Here is a 12,934-nt window from a genome sequence, read left to right as displayed (position 1 = left end):
TAGCATCTGGCTGCCTCCACGGTCAGGTGCATGCCCCTGAACAAGGCACACAGAACCCTTCTTGCTCTGTCCTAGCTTACATCTCCAGCTCTATCTCATCAGGTCCCAGCTGCATCACTTACTAGCTCTGTGGCCTCACTTAAGTTACTTAACTTTTTTACGCTTCAGTTTTCTGATCTTTAAAAAAGAGTTACTGTGAGGATTAAGCAAGACAATGGCAATGAGAGCTTTAGTTGACTGGTGTATGATGAGGGCTCTGTGAATCGGGCTCTTCGCAGCTCCAGCCACTCTCCAACTTGCACTGAGCCCCTTGACCACATCCTTACCCTCCACTCACAGTCACTAGAATGTGAAGCTCCCCCTTCTCTACCTAAGGCCCACTCCTTCAGGACTCATCCTGCTTTATACTATCACCGTCTGACTCCAGCTCTCCTCACTTAGGCTGGGCACCCTGCAGGAAGGGCCTCGGGCTGGCTCCCCTCTGTGAGGGCCCCCTCAGCACCAGCCCAGCTATAGGACGGGTATCTCTGAGCCCTTGCTGATGCATGATTCCCTGAACCTGACCTTTGGGCCCTGTCCTTGCAGACTAACGTCCATTCCCCCTGCTTCCCAGGTCCAGGGAAGACTTATTTGATCTTTCCTGCCCCATAGGAGCTGTGACCTCAGGGCACTGGACTCAAGGTCTAGCTCCTGGGATAGCACCTGACGGCCCTTAATCATCCCCGCTCTGCAGTAAAGGACAGGGCTCCCTCCGTCACTACCTGACCGTGGCCCCTGACCGTTGACCCCTAAATGGCTTTTTACCATTTAGGAAGGTGCTGGAGCAGTTCCATGCACATTTGACAGGGGCATCCCTGATGGAGAGGACTCGGGCCCCCAAACACTCGGCTTTGCAGGGGCTTCATGGTTTGCGCATCACCAGCAGTTTACAAAGTGCTTTCCTGCCTTTGGTCGCACTTGAGTCTCCTGCAACCCTGAGAAGTGGGACAGGCTGTGATCATCATGCCTTCTTTCCAGCTGAGTTAGGGAGTTACCCAGGGTCACTTGGAGATCTGAGGCCAGGGAGCTCCCCTGGGATGTCACCCAGGGGCCTTCTACTATCATATCCACCAAACCTGGAAGCTTCTAGGGCACCAGAGCACCAGAGCCCGTCCTCTCTGTACCTTAGGCCCTCCCTGACTGGTACCCAGAACTCTCAGGCATCCGTGGGCTGAGCTCCAACAGGTGTCACCACGGCATGGCCCCTGGAACAGGAGCTGGAGAGGAGGGCTGTCTCAGGACCCCTGCTCAACAGACGCTTTATTCCCCAAAGTGATGTGACCTTCTCCCACAACCTGAGCATCTTGGAGGATTTGAACTTGAGACCCAGTGTGGGCCCTGGAGGAGTGGGCACAGCTTGGGGAGAGACGAAATTAGTCAAGAGCACACAGCATCGCCGGAGAAGTGAACGGGGCTGACCTCCCAGTGGGGTTCTTAGCTGCTGCTATTGGCCCCGAGCTCAGCCACCTCCCCCTTGACCGCTCATCCCAGCACCTGAGTGTGCACGCCCCATCACCATGGAGGACCACCGACACAGCTGTCCACATGCTCATCCAGAGACACCTGACTGTGGGAAGTGGCCTGCTGCCCCAGCAGATGGGACTCAGAGGGAAGTGCAGGGTGGGCTCCGTGGTGGGCCTGAGCCTGCAGCCCCCACTCCATCCCACCATCAGCCAGTCTGCCAGGAGGGTGCACTGTCAATGGCAGACCCTTTCGTCTGAGCTCTCGGCCAGTGCAGGTTCCAAGGGACCCTGTTGTCTCCTACAGCCATCTCAGGAAATGGAAAAGGCAAGTTCTTCTTGCGATTTAGTGGGGAAACGACTGTTCTGAGAGGCCCAGAGACTCATCACACAGCAGACTAGGTTTCGGAGGGGCTGAGGTCCCAGCTCCGGAGCATCTACTTATTACTGCCACCCCTCCCTTTCCTGGGTCAGGCCTGGACCGTATAGGGTAGATGAGCAGTGTCAACTTTTTGGTCTCAGGACCTCTGAGGACCTCCAAGAGCTTTTGTTTGTGTGGGTTTTATCTATCGATACTTGGCATATTATTAAGACTGAGACAATTTAAATATTTTTAATCCACTTTAAAATAATTTTAAAATTCATTCATGTTAACATAAACAACTTTTTTAATGAAAAATAATTATATTTTGTAAATCAAAAGTGTTTAGTGAGAGGAGTGGCCCTGTTTTACACTTTTACAAATCTCTATAATCTGGAGTTTAATACAGAACAGCTGGATTTTCATATCTGCTTCTGCGTTTGGTCTATTGCAACATCACACATCCTGAAGCCTGTGGAAAACTCCACTGTATGTTCATGAAAGGACAAGAGTGAAAAAGGCAAAAAGTTTCTTACTATTATGAAAATAGTTTTGACCTTGTGGACCTCTGTAAGGGCCTCAGGGGCCCTGAAGGTCAGGTACGGTTCTTGGAGGATCACCATGACGATGATTCTTCCTAGACAGTCTCTGCACGCCTCACACAGCCCAGGCACCAGCAACCACCTTTACCTTCTCTCCAGCTGCTCTTTCTGCAGGAGGCGGCCTGGTCTGGTGGAAGGCTGCGAGCCAAACCTGGTTCGTTCCTGTCACCTCCCTTACAAAGCTGTGTGACCTTGGGCTTTGGGCAGGTCACTTAATGTTCCTCAGCCTGTTTCCTCATTCTTGCTGAGGTGGATAACTCCCCCGGGTGGATGTTGCCAGGTTCACTGAGACAGTGATCACTGTTTCCCAGCATACATCCCTCCCCCAGAAGGTGAAGGGTGGACAGGGCTGACCTGGTCCTGCCCATGGCCTGTCAGTCCTCTGGATGGGGCAGTGGTAGAAGAGGGGTCCCTGCTGGGAAGGGGCTTGTCCAGACTTTACAGTAGCCCCGCATCAGGCATTTGGAGGGTGAACGTCTGGCCCTCCTGGCTGCTGATTCCCAGGATTACAAGGCATCAAACAGGCGGGGGTTGGCAGGGGGCTCTGGCCTCTGGCTCTCACCAATCAGGTCCGGGGGACTCTGCAGTCACTCAGTTTTTTAGCAAGGTTGAGTGGCGTTACAGGGGGTCTGCCACTGGGTCGGGTCGTGAGTAGGGGGCTGGTGTGTGTGTTTGTGGGGGTGCTGGGCTGGTGATTGCCTGAGGTGAGCCTTCTTCTAGCCATTTCTTCTGTTGCTTCAACTCCCTGCTTTGCTTTGGTAAGTGCTCTGTTCAGAAATCCTACTCACCTGTGGAATCTGGGAGTCCCTGCAGGGTGGGGTTGTTACCTCCTCTCTTCCCCTTCCCTCTCTGATGACCTGCACCAGTGTATGTGGGGTCTGCAGCAGCCCTGACTCAGCGTCCTCACTCCCGTCACCCCTAGCCCTGCTCACCCAGCCTCACTCCCCCTCCTCAGAGCAGTGCCAGTGACGTGGGAACACAGCTTTGCCTACACTCAGCCTGGTGCTTGCTCACACATCACCTGCTGTGGCTGAAGCCAGGCCTCAGTTTCTCCATGTATTTAAGGCCCTCTCTCTTGTCTTATTTTATCTGATTTGGCTTTCTGTAGCTTTCCTTCCTTTTGTACTAATGCTTCTCTCTGATCTTATTTGCATTCAAATTACCTCGCCAGGTGGTTCACCAATCAGAGGTAAGAATGCTGTCCGTGCATCCTGCCACACCACGCCTCGCCACTGCTGTCACCACCACTCCATCCCGTCCAGTCCAGTCCGTCACCTCCCCCATCCCCATCCCGACCTCTCCAGCGTCCTCATCTCCAGCTCCAGCCCCTTCAACACCACCGGCCACCACACACATCCACTCTCAGTCATCCCCTCCTGTGGACTCATCCATTGCAAGTCTGGATTGTGGAGCTACTTGGCTGATCCCTGCAGTGGGGCTGGATAGCCCCACGGAAGGGGCTGTGTTTACTCCTGCAGGGAAGCCAAGCCCGGGTTCCCCAGGCTGGTGGGAGATGGAAAGTCTTCCCATGAGGTGAGGGAGCATGACCCAGCCTTGCCTTTCCTCTCGAGAACCTCCTTTGTCTTGGGGCCTTCGGTTATTACTAATTCCTCCTTAACATCCTGGCCCTGGATCCTCCTGTAAATCCCTCAGCCCAGCAAGCACTAGGAGGAACATGCAGTTAAGACTTGAGTATAGAGGCTAGGATAACAACAGAAATAAACAGGGTCCTAGGTAACCAGACCCCCTGACCTGTTAGCCCCAGCTGCTTTCATGCAGCAGGACCCTGCAGCCTGGGGTTCCAAAGCCCAGACTGGACTCAGATCCGGGTTCAAGTCTGACCCACCTCCAGTGTGACCTTCAAAAACTTGATTTCTCTTTCAGAAGTCTGTTTCCTCCCTTTCCAATTGCAGCCAGGGCCCCACCTCATGGAGTCTTGAGGATTAGGGAAGAGGAAGAGGATTTGGGCACTGCCTGGCCCAGAGCAGACATCCTGTAAATTGGTCGCTTCCATATGATTTTAGTAACATCATTTTCTCCCCACCTCTTAGTGTCCTTGGGCACATCTCTACCCTCAGAGTTCGGGGCCAGGCTGCTCTCGAAACAGAAGATGGGGCTGGGAGGAGCAGCTGCTTCCCTGTGGGGCACCTTGTCCTTCACCCCGCGAGGACAGGACTCACCCTCCAGATTCCCCGCCCATCCTTTCAGCCTTCGCTGTCTCTTCAGTGCCCCCACTGCTGGATCTTGGTGTTGATTCCAGATTTGGGGGTTTCCGTGTGCAGTAGACTTGGGGTCTGTGTTGGGTCCCCTGACCAGTCCTGGCTCTCAATGCAGGAGAGCCTCCTTCTCCAGCCAGGGTCCCACCCAGGTACTGCTTTCTGTCTCCGCCTGTGGCACCAGCTGCCAGGTCTCCTACTCCCAGCAGAGCTGACCTTAGTGTGGCCCACCTCCCCTCTGCCAGGGTTCTGACCCCCCTCCTCCTGCTTGAATGAACATTTTCTGTAACAACGTCCATCCATCCCATAAACATGACCTGTTGGGTGCCCATCAAGGCTGTGCTCGCTGGAGATGGGTATTTGGCACGTGCCCTGGGCCCTCATGCTCCCTGGTGCTGGTGGGGAGGGCTGAGGCCAGAACCACAGGGCAGGCCAGCCCTTTTTCCCTGTATCAGGGTGAAGCCTGGGCATCCCTCTCCCCCACTCCCAGCTCCCAGCCTCTTGGTTGTTCACGGCCCCTCCTGTTGCCCTGGGTCTGGATGGTGGAAGAGGGGTGTCAGGCAGTGAAGGGGCTATAGCTCAGACCCTAGGTGGCCCTCTCCTGGGGCCTGGGCCTGAAAGCGTGGCCTGAAACTCTTCCTGTGGCTCCTGTCCAGTCCGGTCAGATGGGGTCGGGCAGTTCTGTCTGTGTCCTGTGTGGGTGTGACCATCAGCCAGCCTGGGCTCTGGGAGGGGTAGGTCTGCAGATGGTGGTTTGCTGTCAGGCTGTGTCCTGTGGGGTTATTAACTGTCCGTTGGACCGTCCTGTGTGGGTGTGATTGTCAGCTTGTTCCAGGGGGCGGGGGTGTTGCCTGTGCCTCCGGGTGTTCCTGTCACAGACAGCTTGCCCAGTGTGTGCTCACCAGCAGTGTTTTCAAGTGTTTACTGTCAGGGCTAGGGATGGCCAAGTCGACTGGTCTCACCCCTATCCCCTACCCCTCACCTTGGCCCACCCAACCTGGACCTGTCAGGACCCTTCCCTCCACCCTCTGTGAGGGTTCTTTTCAGCACCTCCCCACCCAGTCCCAGCTCCTGTCTGTCAGTTCGCGGCCAGAGCAGCCCCTCAGGGCGCTGGCCGAGTGGGAGCTGCAGCCTCCATTAGCCTCCTGAATTATGCAGGAGCCGTGGTGGGTCGAAGCACTTTAGCAGGACAGAGCTGAGGAGAGGAGCCGGAATGGGTGGGGCTGGCAGGCTGGGGGGTGGTTGGAGGGGAGGATGGTGCCGTGAGCAAAGGCTGCTGGGCACCAGGCCCCAGGGCCAGGCCTTCCTTCCTGTGGGGTTCTGGTGGGTGGCAGTTTCAGGCCTTGCCCGATGAGGGTGTTGCCTACTTGCGGATCCCAGGCCAGCAGGTCTACTGGCTGCTCCCCCAACGCCTGGCTCACGATGCTCCAGTGGGGATGCTCATTGGCAAACCGGTTCCAGTACTGGCCAGAGCTGGACACTCGGTGGAATTGGAGGATGGGGTAGAGCCCCTGTCCGAGTGGACAGGCCCAACTGGACTGCGGGAGGGGTGGGACTGTGCTGCAGAGCGCGAACTTGGTTCTGGGCAGGAGGCGTCTAGGCTTGTCAGGGAGAGCTTCCTGGAAGCAGCGCTGGTGCCCAGGTGTGGCCCTGATATCGGCAACTCTGGTCAGCAGGAGCCACAGATGCTGTTGAGAACCCTCCTCGTGTTTCGGGCCTGACTGCTGTCTTTGTGTCCCCGCAGGTGCCTTGCAGATCGAGAGCAGCGAGGAGTCGGACCAAGGCAAGTACGAGTGTGTGGCGACCAACTCCGCAGGCACGCGCTACTCGGCCCCTGCCAACCTGTATGTGCGAGGTAAGGACTCGGGTGGCGCCCAGCCGTCTCCGTGGACCTGAGTGGCCCCTGCCGGGACTGCTGGCTGGAGCCTTGGTTTGGACTTCCAGGGCTGCCATGGGCCTCGTCTCTCCTTTGTGCCTCTTTCTGTAGCAGCCCTAGCAGCAGCAGCAGCTCCCACTGGGCAAGCTCCTGACATCCGCCCCGACTTTGCCTTCCTCCTCGCAGGCTCTTTGGGAAGCAGCCACTCTTGGGAGCATTTGTATCTCTTATAGGTCCTGCCTCGTGGGCCCAGAGCCCCACAGGAGTCTAGAGCCTTCTGAGCAGACTGTGTGTGTTTGTGTGTGTTTTAGCAGGTACGCACGTTTGTGTGTGAACATGTGCACACCTGCAGGGTGGGCTCCGGGCCAGGTGCACCTGCCCTCTGACAAGGTTTGCCTGGGGCCTTCCTGGAGGAGGAGCCAGCTGTGCTTTGTCATCGGCCAGGACCATTGTGTGAGGGGTCAGGCTCAGGCAGCTTTGAGCCCCTACAGGTGAACACCTACTGTGTTTTAGGTGCTCTTGCTGGGACTGAGTGGATCACATTCTTTCACAAGTAAAGGTACCCGGTAGAGAGGATCTGAGGACTGTTTTGACATGTCTAGTTTCTGTTACGCTCACAGCCCAACAGGGACCAAAGCCGGCCACCTGCCCCTTCCTGAGAACACCCTGGGTCTTGTGTGCACATTGCCCCTCCCACCCTCACCATCCCCCAACCTGCTCTCCTGCACAGATGGGCGTCATCAAGAGTGAAACTGCCTCCACTCGGGATTTGTCAAGGAAAGTGTCTGCAGCTTCCTTTCAGTGATGATTTCATCACGCTAAGTGCTTAGTGCAGCTTCGCAATGTTATCTCCCTGTCCACCCAGAGCCACGTGTGGGGCAGCTGATGGCAGTGGTCTGTCCCACTCTTCAGGGCCACATGGTCAGACAGAGCAGAGAGAGTTAGGCCATCAACTATGTGCTTATGGAGGGGCTGCACTGTGTTAGGGCACAGGATCCCAAAAAGCCACACCGGTCCTTTTGGTGATGGGCAGATTGTGCTTTAGAGACGGTGGCTGATGCCTCATTGGAACTGGGGGCATGGGATGCGAGGTCCCTATTGGCCTACTTCTCAGGTGTCCTGCTCTTCGAGGCTCACCTGAACTGACCGGGGACCTATCTTAAGGAACAGCATCCGGGCATGGAGGCCAGGAGCCTGAGAGTCGGCCAAATGGCCAAGACCAATGTTGTAAATTGCACAGCATTCCCCCGACTCTGCTCTGGGGCAGAGCTGCTGACCAGTGTACAGGGGCCTGATGAGCCCACTCTAGGGGAGCAGCTGGAATGACCCTTCTCAACTACTTGCGGCCTCCCATCCAGGACCATTCTGACTGCTGTGTAGTCCTGACCGAGCACTTCTTCCAGAGGACCATAAGCTTGAGAGTGCAGGTCCTGGGCCTCAGCAACAAAGTCCTTTACTGCATGTGGCTGCACCAGGGAGAGGAGAGGCCCCGCAGAGCCGCTGTGAATCCCAGGCAGGCTGCGCGGGCATGGTTGTGTGGGCACAGTTCCTGGGATGGAGCTGCCCAAGGCCATACCGAGGCAGGAGAAGGCCCTGGCCCAAAGTGGATGAACTGTGTATTGTCGTCTTGGCTGAGCAGCGTCCTCTGCAGTGGCCCAGAGGCAGGACAGTGGGTCTCTTTGAGATGAGCTGAGCTCAGCTGCTGTAGCTGGTAGCTCAGCTGCTGTAGCTGGTGGCTCAGGCGCTGACCAATAAGCTGCTACCTCCAGCCCGTGACCTCCCTGTTTATGGGGACTCCACTGTCCGCACATGGTGGGCTCAGGCAGGAACCTGACTGTCTCCTGACATGGCCCACCCTGCACCCCTACCAGGGTTCCTGAACTACCTTCCTGTCCTGTTTCCACAGGGCTTTTGGGCGGGGAATGTGGGAATTCCTTTAGTTCTAGCCCCACTTGCCAGGGACCCTGAAGCAGAGTGTCCCAAACTGGCTTCAGTTGTTTTTCCCTCTCTCTGACATGCATACACGTTCCTGTGGGCCCTGGTGTCTAAGGGCCAGTCCTAAGTCTCTGTCCCCGGACCTGCCCTGTAACCAGGCCCCACCTGAATCTCCACCTGTCCTGCTTTGCAGAGCTCAGCATGCCCCATAGCCCCAGGTCAGGGCCTACTGACTGGACTTGCAGACACCTAGAAAGCCCTGCTGCTAGACCCTGGCCTCTGCTGTCCGCCCCTCCTCCTCATAGTCCTGGAAAAGCAGCGCTGAGGGCCCATCAGCCCCAACCCCTCTGGGATAGCCTCTGCTGTGCTGGCCACCAGCTTTGTATCCTAAGCCCTGCTTGTGGGCAGGCCACCCATGGAAATACCTCCCAGGGCCAACCTGTCTATTGGCTTGGGCCCACTACCTCCCCACAGAGCGACTGCAAGTCTTCCTTCCAGAGCAGGCACCTGTAACCCTGTGGGCTGGTAGGAGGTCCCCCCGGGCTCCATCTGTCAGGAACTCAGCATCCAGGTCAGTGTGGACTCCAGCCCTGGGTTTCTCAGCCTCAGCACTATTGACATTTGGAGCTGATAACCCTTAGCTCTGTGGGCTGTCCTGTGCATTGTAGGGTGTTTGGCAGCACCCCGGCCCCCTAGATGTCAGTAGCACCCTCTAGTCAGGACAACTCACAGTGTCTCCAGACCTTGCCCAGTGTCACCTGGGGGAATCCCCCCAACCCCTCTTTATAAACACTGATCTGGATGGACAGCCCCCCGCTGGCCATCATTCCATCTCTGACTCTCTTCTGCCATGTCCACAGGACCTGGGGCCCTGTCTCCCCCTTGGATCTTGCGTCAGTGTCCACCTCACATCCCTCCTCTGTCCCCCAGATTTAGGGCTCCCACCTTCTGTCTGAGATCTGCGGTCACTGCACTTCATTGGACCACGTGTATAAAGCTCCCTGCCCGGCGCAGGGCACACAGAAAGTGCTTGGTGGTCAGTAGCCTCTACTGCTGTTGAGGTAGCACTGCTGGGACTGCATCACCCAGTTACAGCTGACTTTGCTCCCAGTCTTCTGCAGCTCCACCCACCGTCTGGCAGGCCCAGACATGCTGGGTGGCCCAGCCCCTCTCCAGGCCCTCTCCAGCTGACTCCCTCCCCTAGTGACTCACTCTCTCCTTCCATCCACAGCGTCTCTCTTCTCCAGCTCTTAGGATGCACAGCTGCCAGGGACCAGGGCAGGGCCATGCCTTCCACAGAGCCGGCCCTACCTGCCCCCACCTTCCGCCTTCTCTGCAGGGACCTGGCCACTGGGCCACGGCTGTCTCTAACAGGGCCATGTCTTCCCAGCCTTTCTTCCCACAGGCTCCCAAACCAGCTCCTCACACTCTGGTGCCACACAGAGTGGGGCTTCCTCAAGGTGGCGGGATTCTAGTGGCCCATGTGCCTTGGTGGGTTTGCGGGCTGGGTGGGCCCTGACCCCAGAGCCCAGCCCACTGGGTCCATCTGAGCTGTGGGGTGTGTGTGAGGCATGGGGGCCTGCCTGTGCCCTACTCCCACCCTTTCCTCTCCTACCCTTGGCTTCCGGCACCGGCCAGCGGGACCCAGCCCTGTCCACCGTGTCCTCCATGAGTCCTGAGTCTTTTGTGAGCGGCGTGGTCCGCGCGCACCTGCGAGCACGTGTGTGTGCGTGGGGCACAAGAGTCTTGTCTCATTTCTGTGCTGTGTGGGCAGATGAAGGTTGGCCTGTTTTTACTCTCTCTGTGTTTCTCCTTGTCTTTTTTTTATTCCCTCCTCATCTTCATCGCACTCTGCCATCAACCCAAACTCTCATCTCTCAGATCAGCGAGAAGGTTGGTCCTTTTCACTTCTTATCCATCTACAGTTCGCCCATCGATGGGATGCTCCTGTCAGTAGGGACCAGCGGGCTCCGTCAGCCCCTCGGGCTGGCCCCAGTCAGGCCTGCCTACCCGCCAGGCTCTGCGCGCCACTGTTTGGGCCGGCATGCGGGCAGGACCAGGGGTGGGTGGGCAGGCCTCCCTGCCCCGCATGTTTCTGCTGCTTGGGTTCCTGACACCCCACGTGTCTGCATGACCCCTTAGCTGGGCTCCCTGCTGCAGAGGTCGGGTGGGCATGGTGCACGGCATGAGACGGGCCCGCCTTTGTGCCCAGGCCAGGCCAGCTGTCTGCTCCAGGTGGAGCTCAGGAGAGGTTATGGGCGCAGTGAGAGCTGCAGTGCTTTATGTGCTCCCGTGGGGTCTTCCACAGCCTGCACGCATGTAAAATCCACGTTTGCCCAAGCTCGGCTGAAACCAGTGGGAAAATGAAGGGAAAAGGCTAGCCTAGAATGAGCTCACCCCTCAGGATCCTGCAACACAGGGTGAAAGTTCTACAGGGTCTGCCCTGTCCTTGAAGCCCCTTACCTCAAGCCGGATGGGACCCAGTTCTGCCTACTGAGCTTAGTGTCCGAGACACTAGGTGGTTGGCATCATCTTGGCTCACGGAGGAAGTGTTCTGCTGACTTGTCTTTTTCCTCTCGGACCAGATCCAAATGAAGGTCTTCTCACCTGCCCCAGGCCCCTCTCTCTGCCTGAGGCTCCCAGACAGCTGGCATTTCCTCAGCCCCATGCTGGGCATTCAGACCAGGAGCTCACACCTGACTGACGGGTCAACTGCAGCTTAGCGAGGCCCACACAGGAGTCTAGGAGAGGCCCTGGCCTAGCTGCAGGTTGGGGAGGGCTTCCTGGAGACTCTGCACCAGCCCATTCCAGAGCAGTCTCACCCCCTCAGGGCTACACCCCTACCCTCAATCCTGGGACCAGTAGCAGGGGCCAGTGGGCCTATCTGTGTCACATGGTCTTAGTGGTCAGTGGAGCTCACCTGTGCGCTGGGCTTTGGGCTGAGCCCCAGGGAGCAGAGCTGGGCCACCTGGTCCCCTCTGCATCATCTCTGTGGTATGAATTACCTCCATGAGGGAGAGTGAGCCAGTCGGAGCAGGGCTGCAGCCTCGGCTCAGATATCAGCCCTGAGCATCCATCCATATGCACTCTTGAGCTTGGGGGCATTTCACTTACACCATTTCGCTGACCCAGCAGATCTGCCAAGTTCAGAAAACAGTCATCAGCAGAGAGCCCAGCCTGCAGCCGCCTTCCCCTGTGCCCCTTCCCCCACCCTCCTGGTCCCTTGTCCCTTGGGTTCTTGACACCCCACGTGGCTGCATGACCCCTTCTGTGGTCCCACCAAAAATAAGCATGTACACAAATATTTAATGGGAAGGCAGAAATGAGTTTCTAAATATTCCGGGGGGTATTTGCCGGGCCGGTAATTTGTTTGGCGCTGATAATTACATCTTACATTTTTCCAGCTTTACTTAAAACTGTGTGCCGAGTGTGCCGGCATTTAATTACTGCTCTGCGGCAGCCACAAGGTTATTTATTAAAGAGTTATTTTATCTTGATACAGTGGATCCTGCCCCTTATCCCCTCCTTAATGTTGTGTTATTTTCATCGGAGAAATTTCCGGGAGTGAATGCAGATTGCGGGGCTGCCTCCCCCCTGCGATTAGGCTGTCACTCCACTGAATGCTGATGCCTCCAGGCGCCGCACCGCCCTATTATAGGTGGTTGTCAGCTCAAATAATTAGACTTAAAAGTTACAGCTGAAATATAATCCAGAAATGGCAAGGCCCTGTTTTGGAAATTGTCTATAAAATGTCAGCACTAAGGATGCACGGGGAACAGTAATAGACCGGCATTGTTGGAGCTCACGATTAGACCCTAAGTGCATTTTTCCCGACTCTGGTTTTCCCTTCCCTGCTGTTGCTTCTGTCAATAGACTGAGTCCAGGGAGGGTCCTCCCCCTTTTGGAGGCCTTGTGTCTGTGACAGTGGGAGGAGTCCGGTGGGGCTGCTGCTGGGAGGCGCCTGCCACCCCGGCTCTTGGGATGGGGGTGGCTGTCCCGGCAGGTCCAGAGGGCACTCAGATCCCAAGAGGTAGTGTCTCGTCTCCGCTGCCCCCACCCTCTCTCTGTAGACCTGACTTCCCTCATGCTGTGGGGAAGATGAGACTGGGCTGCAGGAAACTGCCCTCCAGGCTCCTTGTGTGTGACTGAAGGCCAGTATCCTTGTGAAAGCGTCAAGTGTGGTGTATGCCACCTAGGAGTCCTTGGACTTGAGGCCCTTGCCTGGTGCTAGGCATGACCCTAAGGGTCATGTCTGACCTCTCACTCGTCCTTAGCTCCTGGGGTTCTCCTTTCCACCTGTATCTAGGTGGGGAAGAAATAAAAATAAAAACAAAACTCTTCTGGATGTGTTCCCAAAGGGCCTTCATTTCCTGGCAGGGCCACAGAAGACCTGTCCTAGGGGATGATTTGAGGTAAAACCCAGTCAGTTTTCTGTACTGCTTAGG

The 12,934-nt window shown here is 56.6% G+C and overlaps 1 protein-coding gene across 4 annotated transcripts in view; it reads left to right on the top strand.

Annotated features, from left to right (window-relative positions):
* Positions 1-12,934, top strand: part of PTPRF (protein tyrosine phosphatase receptor type F) — a 143,255-nt gene that overhangs the window by 96,834 nt on the left and 33,487 nt on the right. For all 4 annotated transcript variants that reach the window (XM_072974609.1, XM_072974610.1, XM_031684139.2 and 1 more), the window contains one exon: positions 6,423-6,533. In XM_072974609.1, coding sequence (XP_072830710.1) covers positions 6,423-6,533 — 111 coding nt within the window. The remainder of the gene's footprint in view (positions 1-6,422; positions 6,534-12,934) is intronic.

The sequence above is a fragment of the Vicugna pacos genome, chromosome 13 (genome assembly GCF_048564905.1).
Source record: "Vicugna pacos chromosome 13, VicPac4, whole genome shotgun sequence".
NCBI classification, from domain to species: domain Eukaryota; kingdom Metazoa; phylum Chordata; class Mammalia; order Artiodactyla; family Camelidae; genus Vicugna; species Vicugna pacos.
This window is presented reverse-complemented; position numbering and strand designations above follow the sequence as displayed.